This window comes from Crinia signifera, chromosome 6 (assembly GCF_055691185.1).
Source record: "Crinia signifera chromosome 6, ASM5569118v1, whole genome shotgun sequence".
NCBI classification, from domain to species: domain Eukaryota; kingdom Metazoa; phylum Chordata; class Amphibia; order Anura; family Myobatrachidae; genus Crinia; species Crinia signifera.
In genome coordinates, this window is record NC_139222.1 from 28,083,610 (window position 1) to 28,108,224 (window position 24,615).

Here is a 24,615-nt window from a genome sequence, read left to right on the forward strand (position 1 = left end):
TGTGCCTACCTAGCTAGTGTAAAAGTTAATAAAATAAAAAACTCCTAACAAACTCTAATCCTTCGGCTGCTCCTGCAGCCCTTTAGAATAGCACCCACTCCAGTGGGCACCTAACATGAACTGGAGTCTGGGATGCAGAAGGGAGGAGCCTACCCTCCAAAAGCTTTAGGATAGGTGCCTGGCTCCTACGGACCCTCCTACATCCCAATGTTGAGCTGTGTCACCAGGACCATTGAAAGAGAAATAATGTATACTAAGTAACTAGAAAATAAAACAACTAAATGACCAAAGCCAAAGGGCTTACCTCATAGGGGCATTATCCAGCTTAGGGGGAGGAAGGCACATCCATATCGGCAAAACCTAACTCAATGCAAGGAGTAGCGTTTGAGCTCTGTTTAAATAGGGCGCCATAACCCTTAATGCGCCGCCAGTCTAATAATCAGGATGGCTGAGCGGAACAAAAATTGTTCCCTGTGTTTCCGGGGAAGTACTTTAGATGCACACCAGTGTTGCTCTGGGCGGAAGTAAGACGCCGCCGCGTACTTCCGCCCTCACAGTGCTAACTCTGCAGCGTGCAGTCGCGGCTTACAGCCCAGACTGCAGCATGTCTCTTACCAGAGCCGCCTACTTATGCCTTGACTCCCAGACCAAAACACTGTATCCATGCTGGGAAAGCTTCCTGAAACGTCTGTACATAGCGCCATAATGTGACTGCATTTGCTGTGAAGTATTTAACTTCTGCAGGAATAATCAGGCATATGCATAGGGGTATAGATAAATCCATTCCCCCTCACATCTTCTTCTCCCCGGGGAGCCACCCCATGGATAAGAGGTAACCCTGCTTGAAACAAACAAAATACTCCTACTCTGTCCTCTCTAAACGGAGACAGGAAAAAAAGACACTGAGGTGAAGGAGGAGGAGGCGGTTATACCCAAGGTGGGCGGTCCTAGAGAAAAAACTCCTGTCTAATCTATAGGGGAAAGGAAACATCCCAGTGTTATGGCTGCCATGGGGATCGTAGAAGAAATGATTATTCCTCACCTGTGCTGATATCTTTAGGGATTTCCTCTTTATTACACTGCTGATCAACCCTCATATGTGTGTCTTCTGTCTCTGTATCTTCTTTCTTATCAGACACATAAGACTCTTCTCTTATCTTCATATCCGTCACATACGTCTCTTCTTCCTCTGTGTCTTCTGCCTTAATGTCAGTCACATACATCTCTTCTTCCTCTGTGTCTTCTGCCTTAATATCTTCACATTGAACCTACAAAAAAATATCTCATTAGTAATGTTTGATGCTAGTGAGATTACACAGTACAATATCCGTGCAGTCACTTAGGAATATTGGGGAGACCCTAATTCCCACCTACCTGATCCTCCTGTGGGGTCCTGTGAGTCTCCTCTGTATAGTGCTGGGAATACAGAGGACAGGGACATCTCTCTGGGGTATCTCTGTTACTGGGCCCATCTATAGGAGACACACAGTGACTGAATATATTGTACATGTGGATTAGCAAATGATACGTGTATATAGGGGGCCCCCATACCTGCTCGCCCCTGTACAATAAAACAGAGTCTCCTCTTACCCAGTGATGTGAGGGCCAAGTGATTCTCCATCATAACATTCCTGCACAGACCCTTGTGTTCCTCTATATACTCCCGTTCCTGCATGGAGAGATAGACAGTGACATCCTGACACCTTATAGAAACCCGACACACACAGTGATAAAGTCATCACCCAGACACATCCCCTGGTGTTACTGTATGATGTCCCATTCCCAGCAGTCAACTCTCCGGTCACATCCCCCAGGTGTTACTGTATAATGTCCCATTCCCAGCAGTCGTCTCTCAGGTCACATCCCCCGGTGTTACTGTATAATGTCCCATTCCCAGCAGTCACCTCTCCGGTCACATCCCCCGGTGTTACTGTATAATGTCCCATTCCCAGCAGTCACCTCTCCGGTCACATTCCCCAGTGTTACTGTATAATGTCCCATTCCCAGCAGTCACCTCTCCGGTCACATCCCCCGGTGTTACTGTATAATGTCCCATTTCCAGCAGTCACCACCCCGGTCACATCCCCCGGTGTTACTGTATAATCCCCATTCCCAGCAGTCACCTCTCCGGTCACATCCCCTGGTGTTACTGTATAATGTCCCATTCCCAGCAGTCACCTCTCCAGTCACATCCCCTGGTGTTACTGTATAATATCCCATTCCCAGCAGTCACCTCTGCAGTCTCCTCCCTCTGTGTTACTGTATAATGTCCCATTCCCAGCAGTCACCTCTCCGGTCACATCCCCCGGTGTTACTGTATAATGTCCCATTCCCAGCAGTCACCTCTCCGGTCACATCCCCCGGTGTTACTGTATAATGTCCCATTCCCAGCAGTCACTTCTCCGGTCACATCCCCCGGTGTTACTGTATAATGTCCCATTCCCAGCAGTCACCTCTCCAGTCACATCCCCCGGTGTTACTGTATAATGTCCCATTCCCAGCAGTCACCTCTCCGGTCACATCCCCCGGTGTTACTGTATAATGTCCCATTCCCAGCAGTCACTTCTCCGGTCACATCCCCCGGTGTTACTGTATAATGTCCCATTCCCAGCAGTCACCTCTCCGGTCACATCCCCCAGGTGTTACTGTATAATGTCCCATTCCCAGCAGTCGTCTCTCAGGTCACATCCCCCAGGTGTTACTGTATAATGTCCCATTCCCAGCAGTCGTCTATCAGGTCACATCCCCCGGTGTTACTGTATAATGCCCCATTCCCAGCAGTCACCTCTCTGGTCACATCCACCGGTGTTACTGTATAATGCCCCATACCCAGCAGTCACCTCTCCGATCACATCCCCCGGTGTTACTGTATAATGCCCCATACCCAGCAGTCACCTCTCCGATCACATCCCCCGGTGTTACTGTATAATGTCCCATTCCCAGCAGTCACCTCTCCGGTCACATCCCCCAGGTGTTACTGTATAATGTCCCATTCCCAGCAGTCGTCTCTCAGGTCACATCCCCCGGTGTTACTGTATAATGTCCCATTCCCAGCAGTCACCTCTCCGGTCACATCCCCCAGTGTTACTGTATAATGTCCCATTCCCAGCAGTCACCTCCCCGGTCACATCCCCCGGTGTTACTGTATAATCCCCATTCCCAGCAGTCACCTCTCCGGTCACATCCCCCGGTGTTACTGTATAATGTCCCATTCCCAGCAGTCACCTCTCTGGTCACATCCCCCGGTGTTACTGTATAATGTCCCATTCCCAGCAGTCACCTCTCTGGTCACATCCCCCGGTGTTACTGTATAATGTCCCATTCCCAGCAGTCACTTATCCAGTCACATCCCCCAGTGTTACTGTATAATGTCCCATTCCCAGCAGTCACCTCTCTGGTCACATCCCCCGATGTTACTGTATAATGTCCCATTCCTAGCAGTCACATCCCCTGGTGTTACTGTATAATGTCCCATTCCCAGCAGTCACCTCTCCGGTCACATCCCCTGGTGTTACTGTATAATATCCCATTCCCAGCAGTCACCTCTGCAGTCTCCTCCCTCTGTGTTACTGTATAATGTCCCATTCCCAGCAGTCACCTCTCCGGTCACATCCCCCGGTGTTACTGTATAATGTCCCATTCCCAGCAGTCACCTCTCCGGTCACATCCCCCGGTGTTACTGTATAAAGTCCCATTCCCAGCAGTCACTTCTCCGGTCACATCCCCCGGTGTTACTGTATAATGTCCCATTCCCAGCAGTCACCTCTCCAGTCACATCCCCCGGTGTTACTGTATAATGTCCCATTCCCAGCAGTCACCTCTCCGGTCACATCCCCCAGGTGTTACTGTATAATGTCCCATTCCCAGCAGTCGTCTCTCAGGTCACATCCCCCGGTGTTACTGTATAATGCCCCATTCCCAGCAGTCACCTCTCTGGTCACATCCCCCGGTGTTACTGTATAATGTCCCATTCCCAGCAGTCACCTCTCTGGTCACATCCCCCGGTGTTACTGTATAATGTCCCATTCCCAGCAGTCGTCTCTCAGGTCACATCCCCCGGTGTTACTGTATAATGCCCCATTCCCAGCAGTCACCTCTCTGGTCACATCCACCGGTGTTACTGTATAATGTCCCATTCCCAGCAGTCACCTCTCCGATCACATCCCCCGGTGTTACTGTATAATGTCCCATTCCCAGCAGTCACCTCTCCGGTCACATCCCCCAGGTGTTACTGTATAATGTCCCATTCCCAGCAGTCGTCTCTCAGGTCACATCCCCCGGTGTTACTGTATAATGTCCCATTCCCAGCAGTCACCTCTCCGGTCACATCCCCCAGTGTTACTGTATAATGTCCCATTCCCAGCAGTCACCTCTCCAGTCACATCCCCCGGTGTTACTGTATAATGTCCCATTTCCAGCAGTCACCTCCCCGGTCACATCCCCCGGTGTTACTGTATAATCCCCATTCCCAGCAGTCACCTCTCCGGGCACATCCCCCGGTGTTACTGTATAATGTCCCATTCCCAGCAGTCACCTCTCTGGTAACATCCCCCGGTGTTACTGTATAATGTCCCATTCCCAGCAGTCACTTATCCAGTCACATCCCCCAGTGTTACTGTATAATGTCCCATTCCCAGCAGTCACCTCTCTGGTCACATCCCCCGGTGTTACTGTATAATGTCCCATTCCTAGCAGTCACATCCCCTGGTGTTACTGTATAATGTCCCATTCCCAGCAGTCACCTCTCCGGTCACATCCCCTGGTGTTACTGTATAATATCCCATTCCCAGCAGTCACCTCTGCAGTCTCCTCCCTCTGTGTTACTGTATAATGTCCCATTCCCAGCAGTCACCTCTCCGGTCACATCCCCCGGTGTTACTGTATAATGTCCCATTACCAGCAGTCACCTCTCCGGTCACATCCCCCGGTGTTACTGTATAATGTCCCATTCCCAGCAGTCACTTCTCCGGTCACATCCCCCGGTGTTACTGTATAAAGTCCCATTCCCAGCAGTCACATCCCCCAGTGTTTCTGTATAATGCCCCATTCCCAGCAGTCACCTCTCCGGTCACATCCCCAGTGTTACTGTATAATGCCCCATTCCCAGCAGTCACCTCCCCGGTCACATCCCCGGTGTTACTGTATAATGCCCCATTCCGAGCAGTCACCTCTCCGGTGTACTGTATAATATCCCATTCCCAGCAGTCACCTTTCCGGTCACATCCCCCGGTGTTACTGTATAATGCCCCATTCCGAGCAGTCACCTCTCCGGTGTACTGTATAATATCCCATTCCCAGCAGTCACCTTTCCGGTCACATCCCCCGGTGTTACTGTATAATGTCCCATTCCCAGCAGTCACCTCTCCTGTCACATCCCCCGGTGTTACTGTATAATGTCCCATTCCCAGCAGTCACCTCTCCGGTCAGCAGCTGGATGATCTTATTGGTGAGTTCCAGGATCTTCTGCTCCTTGTCTCTCCCATGTATCAGTGAATGAGGTGGAGGCACTGTGATGGGGCTCTGGGTCCTGCTCAGTTCTCCTGCCACACAGGGATGGCAAATGGGTGTCTCATGGTCACTGGATGTCTTCTTCACTACTTTGTAACCCTGTATATTGGAAAATATACTATTACTGCATGCACTCGCATACTTTGACCGTACCTTACCGTATTCAATATAATACCCTTCTACTCGCGTATAAAGCTATTAACCATACTGAACCAGCTTATATCTCTTTACTTATCACAAAATATCTCCCATCTCGGCCACTGCGCTCTGCACAAGATCTGCGTCTGTCTCCTGCACGGATCACTAGCTCCCATTCACTATTGCAGGACTTTCATCGGGCTGCTCCCACCCTATGGAATGCCCTTCCACACACAATAAGACTCTCCACTAGCCTCCAAACTTTCAAGTGTTCCCTGAAAACTCCCCTCTTCAGGCAAGACATAATATTTAAGTTACATACGCATAACCCTCTGAGGCACTTATGTATTATATAGCTTCCCTTCTGGACTTGTAACTTGGTGGGACTGCTATGCTATTACTGGTGCCTGTCCTTGTGTTTCCCTCCTATGTCCCTATAGATTGTAAGCTTGCAGCAGGGCCCTCCTACCTCCAAGTCTGTCTGTTACCCAGTTTGTTTTATCACTTTCTAAAATTGTAAAGCGCAACGGAATCTGCTGCGCTATATAAGAAACTGTAAATAAATATTATACTCCCAGTCATCACCCTCTATTAGTGCTATGATATGTAATTACCAAAATCCACCAATCAGGTCACTGTAGTAATAATATATCAGTGATATCACTGACACTCTCAGATATCCTCACCAGCATAGTGATGTCCCTGTATTATTACTATAGATATACTGTAAGTGATGTCACAGTGACTCTCCCAGATCCCCTCACCTCCCCAGTCACGTCCCTGTATTATTACTATAGATATACTGTAAGTGATGTCACAGTGACGCTCCCAGACCCCCTCACCTCCCCAGTCACGTCCCTGTATTATTACTATAGATATAGGTGATGTCACAGTGACGCTCCCAGATCCCCTCACCTCCCCAGTCACATCCCTGTATTATTACTACAGATATAAGTGATGTCACAGTGACGTTCCCAGATCCCCTCACCTCCCCAGTCACGTCCCTGTATTATTACTACAGATATAAGTGACGTCACAGTGACACTCCCAGATCCCCTCACCTCCCAAGTCACCTCCCTGTATTATTACTATAGATATGTGATGTCACAGTGACACTCCCAGATCCCCTCACCTCCCCAGTCACGTCCCTGTATTATTACTATAGATATAAGTGACGTCACAGTGACACTCCCAGATCCCATCACCTCCCCAGTGACGTCCCTGTATTATTACTATAGATATAAGTGATGTCACAGTGACACTCCCAGATCCCCTCACCTCCCCAGTCACGTCCCTGTATTATTACTATAGATATAAGTGATGTCACAGTGACACTCCCAGATCCCCTCACCTCCCTGTATTATTACTATAGATATAAATTATGTCAAAGTGACGCTCCCAGATCCTCTCACCTCCCCAGTCACATCCCTGTATTATTACTATAGATATAAGTGATGTCACAGTGACGCTCCCAGATGCCCTCACCTCCCCAGTCATGTCCCTGTATTATTACTATAGATATATGAGGTCACAGTGACGCACCAAATCCCCTCACCTCCCCAGTCACGTCCCTGTATTATTACTATAGATATAAGTGACGTCACAGTGACACTCCCAGATCCCCTCACCTCCCCAGTCACGTCCCTGTATTATTACTATAGATATAAGTGATGTCACAGTGACGCTCCCAGATCCCCTCACCTCCCCAGTCACGTCCCTGTATTATTACTATAGATATAAGTGATGTCATAGTGACACTTCCAGATCCCCTCACCTCCCTGTATTATTACTATAGATATAAGTTATGTAACAGTGACACTCCCAGATCCCCTCACCTCCCCAATCATGTCCCTGTAATATTACTATAGATATACTGTAGGTGATGTCACAGTGACGCTCCCAGAACCCCTCACCTCCCCAGTCATGTCCCTGTATTATTACTATAGATATAAGTGATGTCACAGTGACACTCCCAGATCCCCTCACCTCCCCAGTCACGTCCCTGTATTATTACTATAGGTATAAGTGATGTCACAGTGACACTCCCAGATCCCCTCACCTCCCCAGTCATGTCCCTGTATTATTACTATAGATATAAGTGATGTCACAGTGACACTCCCAGATCCCCTCACCTCCCCAGTCATGTCCCTGTATTATTACTATAGATATATGAGGTCACAGTGACGCACCAGATCCCCTCACCTCCCCAGTCACGTCCCTGTATTATTACTATAGATATAAGTGATGTCATAGTGACACTTCCAGATCCCCTCACCTCCCTGTATTATTACTATAGATATAAGTGATGTCATAGTGACACTTCCAGATCCCCTCACCTTCCTGTATTATTACTATAGATATAAGTTATGTAACAGTGACACTCCCAGATCCCCTCACCTCCCCAATCATGTCCCTGTAATATTACTATAGATATAGGTGATGTCACAGTGACGCTCCCAGAACCCCTCACCTCCCCAGTCATGTCCCTGTATTATTACTATAGATATAAGTGATGTCACAGTGATGCTCCCAGAACCCCTCACCTCGCCAGTCATGTCCCTTTATTATTACTATAGATATAGGTGATGTCACAGTGACACCCATAGATCCCCTCACCTCCCTGTATTATTACTATAGATATAAGTGATGTCCCAGTGACACTCCCAGATCCCCTCACCTCCCCAGTCACGTCCCTGTATTATTACTATAGATATAAGTGACATCACAGGGACACTCCCAGATCCCCTCACCTCCCCAGTCACGTCCCTGTATTATTGCTATAGCTATAAGTGATGTCACAGTGACACCCCCAGATCCCCTCACCTCCCCAGTCACGTCCCTGTATTATTACTATAGATATATGTGATGTCACAGTGACACTCAGAGATCCCCTCACCTCCCCAGTCATGTCCCTGTATTATTACTATAGATATAAGTGATGTCACAGTGACACCCCCAGATCCCCTCACCTCCCCAGTCACGTCCCTGTATTATTACTATAGATATAAGTGATGTCACAGTGACACTCCCAGATCCCCTCACCTCCCCAGTAACGTCCCTGTATTATTACTATAGATATAAGTGATGTCACAGTGACACCCCCAGATCCCCTCACCTCCCCAGTCACGTCCCTGTATTATTACTATAGATATAAGTGATGTCACAGTGACACTCCCAGATCCCCTCACCTCCCCAGTAACGTCCCTGTATTATTACTATAGATATAAGTGATGTCACAGTGACGCTCCCAGGTCCCCTCACCTCCCCAGTCATGTCCCTGTATTATTGCTATAGCTATAAGTGATGTCACAGTGACACCCCCAGATCCCCTCACCTCCCCAGTCACGTCCCTGTATTATTACTATAGATATATGTGATGTCACAGTGACACTCCCAGATCCCCTCACCTCCCCAGTCACGTCCCTGTATTATTACTATAGATATATGTGATGTCACAGTGACGCTCCCAGGTCCCCTCACCTCCCCAGTCATGTCCCTGTATTATTACTATAGATATAAGTGATGTCACAGTGACACCCCCAGATCCCCTCACCTCCCCAGTCACGTCCCTGTATTATTACTATAGATATAAGTGATATCACAGTGACACTCCCAGATCCCCTCACCTCCCCAGTAACGTCCCTGTATTATTACTATAGATATAAGTGATGTCACAGTGACGCTCCCAGGTCCCCTCACCTCCCCAGTCACGTCCCTGTATTATTACTATAGATATATGTGATGTCACAGTGACACTCACAGATTCCCTCACCTCCCCAGTCACGTCCCTGTATTATTACTATAGATATAGGTGATGTCACAGTGACGCTCCCAGAGCCACTCACCTCCCCAGTCAGCAGGTAGATGATCTCCAGGGTGAGATTTAGAATCCTCTCAGTCATGTGACTCTGCTCCTTGTCCATCCTCGGGGAATCAGTGACGTGTCTTATCCTCATGTGATGTCTAGTAAACACTCCGTGTCCTCACCGCTCGGTTGTCTAGGTGTAAATATAATTACAATAAACACCACACAGTACACATGTAACATATTAGGTAAAGGTGCCCATACACTAGTCCGATTTAGGCTAATTTCACCCGATCCCGATGGAACGGGCTGAGAAATCGGATGTGTTTGACGTACGCCTTGGGTTGGATTCACCTCGGACCTGAGCAGGAGGTCGGACATGCTGCCCACCCGCCGACTCGGCCCTCATCCTGGTGGCTGGGAATGGGGTCGCATGGGATACATTGCATGTGAAATGACAGCACATATATATATCATACAGAGAACAATGGGTACATGTATAGTATAAGCGCTATAGTATACCACTACAATGTTCATTGTAGTACATGGTTGTCTGAATATAATTGTAATAGGGCACCAAAGGCTGCTCGTAATGTATAATCATCCTACTACTACTACGAAGATATCAGAGACTCAAAACCCTGAAAAAAATAATATAAAATAAATTTGTTTTGTAACAGGACACCAAAAGCTGCTCCCTAATGGTAATCTTAAAAAAAGGCAGAAGCTGCTGAACTATATAATAATAACACAGCACCATAGGCTGCTCCCTCTGTATAACATTTGTAACAGGATGCCATAGGCCGCTCCCCCTGTATAAATAGGACGGCAGAGGCCGCTCACACCACAGGCCGCTCCAACTGCATAAACAGGATGCCACAGGCCGCTCCGCCTGTGTAAACAGAACGCCTCCCCCCCCCCCCCCCGTATAACAGGACGCTGCAGGATGCTCCTCCCTGTATAAAAGGACGCAGCAAGCTGCTCCCCATGTATAAACAGTATGCCCCCCCCTGTATGACAGGATGCCGCAGGCCGCTCCCCCTCTGTATAACATGACATCACAGGCCTCTCCCTCGTATAACAGGACATCATAGGCCGCTCCCCCTGAATAACAGGACACTACAGGCCACTCTCCCCCCTCAGGCCGTTCCCCCTGTATCACAGGACACCACAGGCCGCTCCCCCTGTATCACAGGACACCACAGGCCGCTCCCCCTGTATCACAGGACACCACAGGCCGCTCCCCTGTATCACAGGACACCACAGGCTGCTCCCCCTGTATTACAGGACACCGCAGGCCTAACCTTCCCTTATAACCAGACACCACAGGCTGCTCCGCCTGTATAATAACACCAGGGCAGTACAATACCATCACCTGCTGCCAGATACAGCAATATCTTCTCTCGGTCCCCCGTAACCTTATCACCGTGGCTTCTGGAAGTGAGAGGCCTCACCTAAGATCAGCAGCGCTGCCCCGTCACTGAAAGCTGTGATTGCTCTTCGGGAAAATGGCCGCCGCTCCGTCACACAAGAGACAATTATTATGGAACCTTTCTGGTCGTGTTATAGCATGGAAACTACTACCGGTGACCGCACCTCACAGAATTCTCTCTGTGCATTCTCTCAATGCAACTGCCGCTTCTACCAGTCCGGCAGCGATGTCTCATTGTGTGTCCTCATACAGCGGCGGCCATTGTGTTGTAGTTTGTACTCGGCTCCCAGACTCCACGGCGGCTGTAGCCGAAGTGTATTTCTGTGGGGCAGAGTGGGAGGAGCTGTGTTACCAAGGAAACGTTCCTTCCTGGTATGCATGGCAGGCAGCAGGAGGGAGAGTGCTGCAGCTGGCACCAGGTAACCCCAGGTATTATACTGCTAGTAACAGCATAGTAGTGATTGCTGGGTGTGTGCCATATGTGCACTTATACCCCTTTTACACGAGAGTTGCGACCCGGGTTATTGCTGCTCCAGTCCGGGCCAGGGCTTGGTGTAAAAGGGCAAATAAAAAAAAATAACCCGGGTCCTGTTACCCGTGTCCGACCCGGCAAATGTTCAGGGTCGGACACGGGGCTTCCCCGGAGTCAGGGGCTGTGTAAATGGATAACCCGGGTCATCCGACCCAGGGACCCATTTCCTTCAATCAGGGAGCCCCAACCTCTGGTTCGAAGCACGCTGAGGTCAGTCCGGAGGTGGGGCAGGGGCTGCGTACAGCCTCCGCTGCTGTCTGCGGTACTATGCAAACAGCAGCAGAGGAGAATGTATGCCTGTGTACGGCATCCATTCACCTTGGACGGAGGCTGGGGGCGGTCCAGCAGCTTATTTGGGTGTTGGGTTGGCCCCAGCACGTCGGTCAGCGTTGCAGGGTTGACGGTTGGCAGGTTTCCCGGTGCTTGGAGATGATTTTATCTCCGAGAGCCGGCTCCAGAATTCACCGGCGTCCCCTACCCAGCATAATGACGGGGGACACCGGTGTAAAAGGGAACAACGTCCGGGTCCAGAAAACTGGGAGGAGATGGCGTCAGAGGGAGGGGGAGGAGATGGAATTAGAGAGAGGTGGAAGGAGATGGCATCAGAGAGAGGGGGGGGAGGAGATGGCATCGGACAGAGGGGGGAGTAGACGGCATCAGAGAGAGGAGAAAGGAGATGGCATCAGAGAGAGGTGAATGGAGACGACATCAGAGAAAGAGAGGGAGGAGACAGCATCAGAGAAAGAGCAGGAGGAGACAGGGTCAGAGTAAGAGCGGGAGGAAATGGCGTCAGAGATAGGTGGAAGGAGACGGCGTCAGAGAGAGAGGTGAATGGAGACGACATCAGAGAAAGAGGTGGAGGAGACAGCGTCAGAGAAAAAGGTGGAGGAGACGGCATCAGAGAAAGACGGGGAGGAGACGGCATCAGAGAAAGATGGGGAGGAGACGGCATCAGAGAGGGGGAATAGACAGCATCAGAGAGGGGGGATGTGACAGCGTCAGAAAAAGAGAGAGGGGGGAAGTTAGACAGCTTCAGACAGAGAGCGGGGATGAGCATACCTCATTACAGCAGTCGGTGGGAGCACAGCCAGGGGGTCTCTTATGGGGGTGGGCACTTCACTGCATTAGGCCACACCCCCTAAATGACCGCAAATCGCGGGACTGCTGGAAGCCAGCCAGGAGGGTTGAGGGACCGCAGCTTCATCCTCAGTGGATGTGCTGCAGCTTGCGTTGGCAGGGCCAAGGTGAGGGGGCCGTGGCAAGGTGGAGCAGGGAGCGCTGAATGCTGCTGATCTTTGGTGCAGTCAGGACTTGGTACAGGGGGGAGCTGCGGGCCCTAGAAACAGCTCGGGCCCGATAGCAGCTGCACCCTTGGTAGTTACACCATGTCACGTTCTTAGAAGCACCAGCTGTAGTGTAACAGAGGCTGGGTACTTTAATGTAAGGATGTTGCATCCACGACAGAAGGGAGTGAAACAATAGAATAAAATGAAATTGATTTAATAAAGATATTGCAAGACAAGTGATACTGATGGCACAGATGATATACTGTAGATTATGCCAATGTAAAAGTCAATAGTCCAATACCTTATTGCAGAATATGATGATGCTTGCTACTTAAAAGAATATTATAATGTTGCTTGAAGAATTGAAGAATAAATGAAGAAGAAGGGATTTGATTGGGTAATTGATGGATTGACTGAAGGATTGGAAGATTGGATGGTTGATTGGAAGATTGGATGATTGGTTGGAGGATTGGATGATTGGTTTGAAGATTGAAGAATAAAGAATATTAATGAAGAAGACTGTCCTTGCTAGATTGGATCGTGGCTGCAATCAGAGGCACGAAGGAGTGTAGTGGGAACTACAGAGCCAGACCGGAGCAATGATGCATAGGGGTAGACATCATTGTACTGACTGCCATTCTAACCCGGCCAGTCAGTACTTAACAGGTGGACTGTGTGGCTATTGGTCAGCCTATTGACAGGGGAGGCGGAGCCGCACAGGGGAGGCTAAGGGAACCAAAAAGATGGAGGCCGCCAGAGGGGGCGACAGGTTACAGCCGGCAGTGAGTGTGCGCAGCTGCGCAAACACCGGCATTCAGACACAGGCCTAACCAGGCACAAACACACATGGCGGTTCAGGTCTCATACCGCTCATGCCCTGCATGGCACCAGAGCACATAGCACCACCGTCACCACGCGGTGACAGCGCGGACACATGTACCCCACCAGTACCAGGGACATAAGCAGAGGTGAGCGCCAGTGTTACACATGCGGTTAGAGAGCCTAGGGCTGGGCACAGCACAGGGGATTTGGGTGAGAGCCATGGTGGATGTAACACACCACTTCTAATACTGCTAATTACCCACTTTCCCAGTCAGTCAGGAGAAAGTGCATAGTCAGATGCTTTGCATTATATAGGTTTCCTTTCAAAAATATATGGCTTTTATTTTCAACTGACTGGGTTTGTAGGCCATGCCCCCTTGCCGCCAGGCCACGCCTCAAATTTCGGGCGCGCGCCTATGGAGCACGTTTATGTCCCTCTTGCCGTGGGTTAGAAGTTGGGAGGTATGGGTTGCTGGGGCCCGCTAGTTCCACCACCACCCACCCTGCTAGTCTATTTAGGCTTACTCCGTGTTTCTTATTATTATTCATATTTTTTTCTTCAATTTTATTGTGTCCTTTTCATTGTAAAAAAGTTGGTCACCTTAATATATACAGTGTGTGTGTGGGCGTCTCTAATATATATATATATATAGACACACACACTAGTAAGCCTACTCGAAGCAAAAGCTTCGAAAGCTAGTCTGCTACCTTGTGATTGCCTCTGTGTTTGTGCATGTGTGAGAGAAAGAGATGTAGTTTCACTCTCTGCCAGCAGATGGCAGTATTTCAGAGACACACAGACACTAGACATATATAGATGATGGTGCGTAATTTCCAACATTTGAAGGACTAATGGTGCCCATAGACGGTCCGTTCTGTACTATGAGATGCGCGCTCCCGCACTAGGGATGCGATCCGATGCGATGCGTGCTAATTAAGTGCAGAACGGATCTGTTAAACGGACCCTGTATGGGCACCTTTAAGGTGCCCATACACGTTACAATTATTGTATACAATATCGCATCTCATCGCATCTCGGTTTTGCGATGAGATCAGATGAGATTAGATCTAGTACAAAAAGTATGTGCTGCACCTACTTTTTGTATTAGATCTCATCTCATCTGATCTTATCACAAAACCAAGATACGATGAGATGCGATATTGGGTACTTGTGGATTATCACGGCTCCCACGATGGCCATCATATGTGAAAAAATCGCATGCGATCGCATACGATTTTGCACTGAAAAGCATCCAAATGCATTGGAATTAGTATTAAACATGTTCAATGGCCCCCAAATGGCATTTTTGAGGCTGTACCACCCCCACTATCAACGCGAGCCCGAAGCGTGGCGAGCCCTGCGAGGGGACGCGGATACCTTCACAGGTATCCGCGTCCCCTCACGGGCTTCACAGGTGTCAAAAACCGGCAAAAACTGTAAAAATCGCATCGCATGCCATCGCATGGCACTATATATGGCATTCGATGGCATGCGATGGGAGCCGTGATAATCCACAAGTACCCGATATTGTATACAATATTTTATACAATAATTGTAACGTGTATGGGCACCTTTACTCGGATGAGACTCTCCACTTCAGTTCCATCGCCACTACACCACCATCAATTATCTGGGTGTTAAAACCAGTCGAGTACAGAACAAATGGATGGAAACAGACATCTTTTATAAGGCCACAGATAAGAACACTATCTTACACTTATTACTGACACATCAAGAAAACATTGGCCGCTCGTTACCACTGATAAAACCTACAATATCTTCAGAACACCTATTTGATGAACTGCCATCAACGTGGACACAATATCAAGGACTGGTTAGTCCAGAACAATGTAGCCATACCAAGGAATACTATCTGTGGCACTTTTCTAGGCAGGAAACCGGGTGCATATAAATGCACCAACTGTACCACTTGCCGCTACATGGAGACCTCGAACTAGTGTTTTCCGCTTGGCTGTTATAGCAGGGCGCTGCACCCTGCCCGATTTAAAGGGCAAAATACGGCCTGCTCCTCTAGCAGCGCCCTGCTAAAACAGCCTCTGCTTTAGTGACGGAGGCGGGCGCACCCGCTCCCTTTAGTGACGGCGGTGACCCGGAACCGCCCACAATGGTGACAGCAGCGGAACCGGTCCTCCCCACTTATACTGCCCCTGTGTGGCAGCACCCTGCCCAGTTCCTAGAAGGAACACTAGGGAACTACATATTACATCCTCATTTTGAACACAAAATCCCTATGAAACACATCCTCGCATGTAGTAGCTACCGGATTCGGTGCCCGTGTGGATATGTCTATATAGGCAAGACGTCTTGCACGTTTAAAGAAAGAGTAGGCCGACATCAATCCGTGATCCGTATGGATCTGCAGTTGTATATTTTGCTTTTCCTTAGTTTTTTGTTTCATATTTTTCTATATAATTTGTTTGTATTTCTTATGTCATTTTGCAGCTTCCTACAATTGGTGGGCCAGTCGAGGTTATTATAGGCTAGATGCTTTCTGCTGTACCACTATACTGTTCCATATATATATATATATCTATATATATATATATATATAGATATATATATATATATATGTTTCAGAATGGAATAGAGAAGCGCTTCATAGTGTAAAACTGTATTTATTTAAAACACATACAGTGCTGCGGCACATAAAATCAATGTGGACTCGTACCGTTAAGGTAACCGCTGTGGGCTGGTTACCACAAGATTTTACAATAAAAGCCTCAGGCAAAACTCCAACCTCCGTCAGGACTCAGCCGGGTAACAGGACACGCTCACCGCACGAGGAGTGAGGGAAGCGCGCCGGGAACTCCAAACAGGAACGGACACGGTGGGGAAGCCGGGGCAACAGGTACAGCAGACGTCACCAAACCCCGCCCTAACGCGTTTCGTATCAAACTTCGTCAGAGGGCGTGGTTGGTGACCGTCTGCCGGCGGCTTAAAAGAGAGCAGTGACCAATCAGGCTGTAGGTTTGCCGGAGGTGTGTATTTCCAGACAAAAACCAATCAGGCTGTGGGTTTGCCGGAGGCATATACTTCCAAACAAAAACGGTACATTTGTACGGACAACAAAATATCAACAATTACATATAAAAAAATATACATAGCAAAGTGCAACATGATTGCAATAAATGCCAATAATATACAATATACATTAAAAGGACAAAATTACAGTATATGAATGGACAATATATACATCCAATTCAAAACAGTTTCTGCGGAGGAAAAGAAACTGACAATGAGAAGCAAAAATACATACAGATGGCAAAAATCGGAGGAAAGGCTGAAAATAGATAATAATTACAATATATTAATAAGATAACAATAAAAACCATACAGAGATGATTATTCACCAAAATCTGCACAGATATCACAAAACAGTATATACATACATGAAAAAAGAGTATTCTCAAAAAAGGGGGGGATTTAGCGATTAATGAACGGCGTGATTTCATACCCTTCATTAAGACCTTGGGGTGCCAAGCTGCCAAGGGTAAGGATCCAGAAGGTCTCGCGTCTAAGTAGTGCGCGATCTCTGTCGCCTCCCCTTTTCCCAATCGGGACCAACTCAAGGCCCATAACCTTAGTGCCCTCTGGATTACTATTATGACAGGACTTATAATGTCGGGGAACACTGTGGTTGACCACGCCATGTTTTATGTTCCTCAAATGTTCCAAAATGCGAACCTTCAAGGGGCGTTTGGTCTTGCCTATATAAATGGACCCACAAGGACAAATTAATTTATACACAACATAGGTTGAGTTACAATTAATAAATTGATTTATTCTAAAAGTGGTACCATCATGCGACAAAAAAGATGAGCTCTTTTTAACCAAAGAGCAAATCTTGCACCTGCCGCAAGAAAAGCAACCCTTCAGGGTGAGGAAAGAAGATGGGTTAACATTAGATGACACAGATGGAACAGGCTCTAGTTGACTCTTAGATGTCCAGGCACTGATAGTTTTGGCCCTTGTAAAAACAATTTTAGGAGCATCTTCCAAATGTTTACCCAATACAGGATCACACTTAACAATATGCCAGTGTTTCTTTAAAATAGTAGAAATCTGTTTTTCCCCATCATTGTACTTTGTAATGAAGAGACAGTCACTATTTTTATTCTCAGGATCTTTAACTTTATACTGAAGCACTTCTTCACGTACTGAGTCCCTGGCTTTAATAAATGCCGACTCCACTCCGTCTTAATGAAGGGTATGAAATCACGCCGTTCATTAATCGCTAAATCCCCCCCTTTTTTGAGAATACTCTTTTTTCATGTATGTATATACTGTTTTGTGATATCTGTGCAGATTTTGGTGAATAATCATCTCTGTATGGTTTTTATTGTTATCTTATTAATATATTGTAATTATTATCTATTTTCAGCCTTTCCTCCGATTTTTGCCATCTGTATGTATTTTTGCTTCTCATTGTCAGTTTCTTTTCCTCCGCAGAAACTGTTTTGAATTGGATGTATATATTGTCCATTCATATACTGTAATTTTGTCCTTTTAATGTATATTGTATATTATTGGCATTTATTGCAATCATGTTGCACTTTGCTATGTATATTTTTTTATATGTAATTGTTGATATTTTGTTGTCCGTACAAATGTACCGTTTTTGTTTGGAAGTATATGCCTCCGGCAAACCCACAGCCTGATTGTTTTTTGTCTGGAAATACACACCTCCGGCAAACCTACAGCCTGATTGGTCACTGCTCTCTTTTAAGCCGCCGGCAGACGGTCACCAACCACGCCCTCTGACGAAGTTTGATACGAAACGCGTTAGGGCGGGGTTTGGTGACGTCTGCTGTACCTGTTGCCCCGGCTTCCCCACCGTGTCCGTTCCTGTTTGGAGTTCCCGGCGCGCTTCCCTCACTCCTCGTGCGGTGAGCGTGTCCTGTTACCCGGCTGAGTCCTGACGGAGGTTGGAGTTTTGCCTGAGGCTTTTATTGTAAAATCTTGTGGTAACCAGCCCACAGCGGTTACCTTAACGGTACGAGTCCACATTGATTTTATGTGCCGCAGCACTGTATGTGTTTTAAATAAATACAGTTTTACACTATGAAGCGCTTCTCTATTCCATTCTGAAACAGATCTTCCTTAACCCTATGAGTCCTGGGTTCTTTGCGGGAGAAAGCTGCAGTCCGCTATATCTTTCGACTTAGTGTCTCACAGGAATACGTTTATCCTGTCTATCGTCTGGTTGGTGACCACATACAAGCGCAGATTCATCTTCCCTGTTGTTCAACGTGCCTGTGTTACTGGACTCATTGGTGAACACCTTGCTGCTATTGTGTGGTTATATATTTATATCATTTTTTATATACTGTATATATTGATTCTTTGTAAAAAGATCATATTTTGAAATGTTTAGAAGCAGTGACCTTAATGATAAAAGATTGCAGGAATGCAATCGCATCTTTGATGAGCGCATTTGCCCGCAGGCTTCTGCGGACACAGGTGCCATCAATCCTGATGCATTGCACCTGCTGGAAAAGCTTTTAGTACGAGAGACTAAGTCCTGGTGGGACATTAAAAGTCTTGACAATTATTTAACCTGTGGAAGAATTCCCCGTGGTTTAAGACTTAACAAAATGCCTACGTTGGGTCTTGACAACGAAAACTTTATGAAACAATGGTTTAATATATTAGATGAATGCTCATTTTCCCTAATTAAATTATTGATAGCGGAAAAAAGGAAAATCCTTCAGGATACAGAAAAGCAGCTTGGGGAGTTAATAGCTGATCTTGATAAGCAGAAGGATACTGAGGTTTTTAAAAGGAGGAAGGCTGAGATTGATAAAAAAGTTTTGAGTATTGAGAGTAAAGTGGTGGAGACTAAACATAAAAAATATCAAAGGGAGATGCTGAAGAAGCAAGACGTGCATCTCCGGAGCTCCCGCTTGGCCCCGTCCAAATCCACGCTGAATCTCCTCTCCCCGAGGCCATCCAGACATCACACCCCATATACCAGCTAAGGGGGACCCTAAAAAAGGAGTGGGAAAAGCCGCGGAGTCGGGGGACCTAGCTGAGAGGTCCCCGCGGATTGCGGCCTAGTACCCCCTTGGAGCCGGGGACTCGCGTGATCCCGCCGTCCGTCGGAGCCGCGAAACGGAAGAGGGCGCACCCCAGAGAACTGCAGACTGCCACCTACCCAGTGAAGGGGGCTCCTGACCCAGCGCCACCCGGGACACGAGCGACAGACCCGGCTAAAAGGTGAGGAGAGGCGCAGCAGGCAGACCCCCCCTACAGATCGCGGCCGCCATCTTGGATTGTGGAAGACGCGCTGCCAGGCTTTGTGTGCGGCGGGGAGCCGGCGGAGGCCGTACACTTAGCCACCTCCACTACCTCGAGCCTGATTCTGCACTGTCCCCTCTCCCCTCTCTGGTGAGGGGACAGAGGAACCGTTAAGAGGCTGTCTCCTCCCCCATCTTCCGGGAGTTACTGTGTGCCATTGGGGGGACAGGCTTCTCACAGGGGTCGGCTACAGGAGCCTTGTGGTGCCCCCCTCTATCTGGGATCCCTTGGGGAATACAATATTAACTTTCCAGGCCCCATATATATGCTTCTATGGGGCACAAGAAATAAGTAACAAACATATGTGAGAGCCCTAGGCTGTAATTTTCTGACAACATAAAAACAACTGACAAAAGAGCCCTGGGAACAGCCTGTGTCATCAGGGATATACAGTGTACCACAGCTCAACAGCGCCACCTGGTGACAAAAGAGAAGAATAACATCCATTCAATACTCCATCCAGCTTTCTATGTTTGGACTAATCTGAAGTAACACAGTGCAGGAACTCTATAGTATTCTGATGTGAAGTGGTAGGAGCCGTGGCGGCCACAAGCTCAAGGGCCTACTTTCAAAAGCTTCATTCAAGCACGGCAATGCTTCAGGAATAACCATGCTGCTTTAACAGGCCACTGGGGGGAGGCCATGCGTGAAACTACCCGTCAGCCATGACCTAGCTGAGCGACTACTATCCCATGATTAACCAGTCTCGACACACATGACTAAACGTCGCCACAACAAAATTAAAGGAAAACCCCCTTCGGGATCAACGCAAGCACAAGCTTTTTGCTCTCTCTTTGGTGCCTCAGCCCGTGACTCCCTCCCATCGACGTCGGGATCGCACTCTCCCTCACGATCAGTAGATCAAATCCCACAGAATTCTCCGCTCACGTCGCCACCAGAAGTGAGTACCATGGCCTCGCAAGATCTGGCCTCCATACTCTCCAAACTCAAGGAGATTCCCACACGGCAGGAGATGCAAGAAGATCTCCTCTCTTCTGAAAAGAGGATCCAGGAGTCTATGCAGATTCAAATCGCTTCTATTAAGACAGACTTCAAACACCTGGCGAACCGAGTAGTACTACTGGAAGAACAAACAGAAGAGGTAGATAATCGGATGTCGGATATCCACGATTTGATGTCTCGGCAATCGAGGGCCCTAACAGATCTGGGCCGTAGGTTGGATGATTTGGACAATCGTGGGAGGAGGAATAATCTAAGGATTAGAGGTGTTCCAGAAGACATCCTACCTCAAAACATTGAGAGCGCCTTATCTAAGATTTTCAAAAGCCTTATAGGGGCAGATGCAGAGCGCCAAATAGTCTTTGATAGAGCCCACAGAGCCCTTAGGCCCAAAGGAGCTCCAGCTGAGAAACCAAGGGACATAATCTGTAGACTTCATTATTTCCAAGAAAAGGAGGAGGTCTTGAGGGCGGCGCGACTCTCACCAGATCTTACTTTTAATGGCCACGATATCCAGATCTATCAGGATCTATCATGGACAACTTTACAACAAAGGCGCTTACTACGCCCCCTCACGGACGAACTTAAGAAGAAAAATATTAAGTTCAGATGGGGGTTCCCTATCAGTATACAAGTTATCCATAAAGGCAAAACGTGTATCCTACAGGAGCCCGAGGGGGTGGACTCATTCTGCAATGCCCTGGACATACAACCTCCAGTGCTGGCTAACTGGCTGGACCCGATGGAACTGTCGATCAGACCAAGACCACACAGGGAGCACTGGCAAGAGGTATACCACGGCAAGAAAAAAAAATCCAGCAACCCTCAGCCCACAGCTCCGAGCGGCAAGCCGGGGGGCCAGCTGCAGAGCCAGCAGAAAATGCCGGTGATCTCTACGCCTGACACGTAACTATGTGCTGATCACAGGAGAGACACTCAAATATGCTATAAAGTTAGATAATTTGCTTGGGTGAAAAAGGGCACCCACTCTAGAAATATTTAGCTGATACATATATGTTTGTGTTGGAAAAAGTTGTGGCGGTCTGGGCTGGAGGGGACGCACACGATCAGATGAGGTCTCTGGCCTTATAATACCTGGTAATTAGTTTTCCCCATCAATCACCCCACTGGGCCTTAAAAATTACAATAGAGGAAATTGATACACAGAGCCGCGAGCGGTTCTTCTCTCTTGTCTGCGGTTTGTGTGTCCTGGCTAGCCCAGCAGAAGTTAATAGCATTGATTTTACTATAGGCTACTGTTATCTAATTGTACCTCCTTGCTTGGTGTGAGCCTATAATAGAGTATTTAGTGTTGAGACTTAGATATAGTAATGTTCCACTGTTCTATTACCTTATTATACGATGTGTAAGACGGGGGGTCCGCCTTGTCCTCCCCCACACCCCCTAAGCTCTGCTGTAGATCTGTAGCCCATGGGACGACACAGGTCCCCCATGGCTAGAAATGCAGAGTTACACATACTCAACGTTTTGGTTTATTGCTTACGCAATATTAGCGTTCCTTTAACAGTTACAGTCTTTCCCCATGTGTTTACCTTCCCTACTTCTTCCCCTGTTCTCATCCCTTGGCTAGGGGGCCCAGGAAAACTGACATGCCTTAAGATCAAAACATGGTGGTTAACCTAAAGATAATATCATTAAATACGAGAGGTCTCAATATACCTGAAAAAAGATCGAAAATCCTGCACTTAATGTATACTGAAAAAGCAGATGTTATATTCTTTCAGGAGACGCACTTTAAAGATGACGCAGCCCCTAGGTTGTGTTCCAGACATTACCCGGTGGGATATTTTAACAACTTCTCCGAGTCTAAGGCTAAGGGTGTTGCCATACTGTTCTCTAAGAGTGTTCATCTCTCCGATGTTACAGAGTGTCCGATAGGTGATGGTAGAGGATTGTTGGTCAAGGCCACTATTGCCAATCAGGTTTTCTCATTTCTTAACCTATATTTGCCTAATAAAGGCCAGATCCGCTTCCTGAGAGAGGCTATGGAGCTAGTAGAAAACAAGTTAGAGGGTGTTGTGGTGACCGGAGGGGATTTTAATTGGGCTATTGACCCCGCAATGGATTCCACCACATCCACTAATAATACCTCTCAAAAAGACATAAGACGTTTTAAAGCCATATTACATGACTTCCAATTGATTGATACTTGGAGACTATTACACCCTAAAGATAAAGATTTTACCTTCTATTCGCATCCACATAAATCGTACACTAGAATAGATTATTTATGTTTGGGCCATGGTTCGCTGGAAATGATTACAGACGCATCAATAGGGCAGATGGTGGTCTCTGACCACGCGCCCATTACCTTATCCTTATCAATACAGAACTCTCCCACTCGACAGTGGAACTGGAAATTTAATGAACAGTTTTTGAGGGATGACGACTGTAGGAAACAGATTGGGGATGCTATCAAGGATTATTTTGAGACAAACGTGACTGAAGGGGTGTCACCAGTTACAATCTGGGAGGCACATAAGTGCGTAATACGTGGAAAATGCATTCAATTAGGTTCGTGGTTGAAAAAAAAGAAAGCTGAATGTAAGACAGCCTTGCTGTCAAAGATAAGATCACTAGAATCGACACATAAGTCCTCCCTGACATCTGACACATTATTGGAACTACAGGAAGCTCGCTTAGCACTAAATAGTCTACTCAACGAGAACACACGTAGGGCATTTAGAAAATGCAGACATAGATTTCACAGATGGGGTAATAAACCTGGTAAACAGTTGGCAAGGGCTTTAAGGGCACAGAGAACTTTGACCTACATAAAAGAAATGAAGGATACTGAGGGGCGGACACATTCCAGTAACTCGCAAATTGCACAGATATTCCATAAGTACTATACGGCCCTTTATAACCTAACCAAAGACGACTATCCGGGAGAAAGGGTAAATTTAGAAAGGGACATACGGGAATATCTAACAGAAATCCAGTATCCTGTTCTCCCAACAGATTTAACAGCCACGCTTAACGAACCATTCACAGAGGAAGAGCTAAAATTGGCGTTAAAAAGTACCCCATCCGGAAAGAGTCCAGGGCCTGATGGCTTCCCAGTGACCTACTATAAAGCTTTTCAGGAAAAACTTCTCCCCTTTTTCCTGCAGGCATGCAATATGATATCCAAAGAGCAACCCTTATCACATCAATCCCTTGCTGCCCATATTACGATATTGCCAAAGGAGGGGAAGGATCCCTCACTCCCTGCGAGCTACCGCCCTATCTCCCTACTCAACATAGACACCAAGTTGTTTGCGAAGTTATTGGCGAATCGCTTGGCGGCTTTGGTCCCCTTGGTAGTCCACGAAGATCAAGTAGGCTTTGTGAGGGGTAGAGAGGCGAGGGAAAATACTATTAGAGTCTTTGACATAATAGCACATGCCCAGGCAACTCGCACCCCAGTCATGTTCCTATCCACCGACGCTGAAAAAGCGTTTGATAGGGTAGACTGGAAATTTATGGAATTGACACTAAGGCATATAGGCATAAACGGCCAGTTCCTACAAAAGATCTTAGCGCTCTATAATTCCCCTACAGCACAAATAAGGATAAATGGCACGTTGTCACCTTCAGTCTCTATCTCGAATGGGACAAGACAGGGTTGCCCCTTGTCGCCCCTGATATACGTACTGTGTATGGAAGCTCTGGCTAGGGCAATCAGGAAGAACCAAAATATTGGGGGACTGAGGGTTGGGAAGACCGATCACAGATTAGCACTATTTGCTGATGACCTCTTGGCAATAGTCTCGAATCCAGTAGTATCCCTACCGAATCTTATGGGGGAAT

The 24,615-nt window shown here is 47.5% G+C and overlaps 2 protein-coding genes across 2 annotated transcripts in view; both read right to left on the reverse strand.

Moving 5' to 3' along the window:
• LOC146010152 (uncharacterized) overlaps positions 1–1,264 on the reverse strand; it is a 39,037-nt gene extending 37,773 nt beyond the window's left edge. Inside the window, 1 exon segment of the mRNA XM_083151110.1 lies at positions 1,043–1,264. Coding sequence (XP_083007236.1) covers positions 1,043–1,223 — 181 coding nt within the window. The 5' untranslated portion in view covers positions 1,224–1,264.
• Positions 1,265–1,359: 95 nt separating this feature from the next.
• On the reverse strand, positions 1,360–11,161 carry LOC146009558 (oocyte zinc finger protein XlCOF29-like). Its single transcript, XM_083150003.1, has 5 exons — positions 10,906–11,161; positions 9,492–9,644; positions 5,416–5,607; positions 1,591–1,669; positions 1,360–1,472 (listed from the first exon to the last, which is right to left on the reverse strand). Exons 2-5 carry the CDS (start codon positions 9,600–9,602, stop codon positions 1,360–1,362), a joined length of 495 nt encoding a protein of 164 aa, XP_083006129.1. The 5' UTR covers positions 9,603–9,644; positions 10,906–11,161.
• Between the last annotated feature and the right edge of the window lie 13,454 nt (positions 11,162–24,615).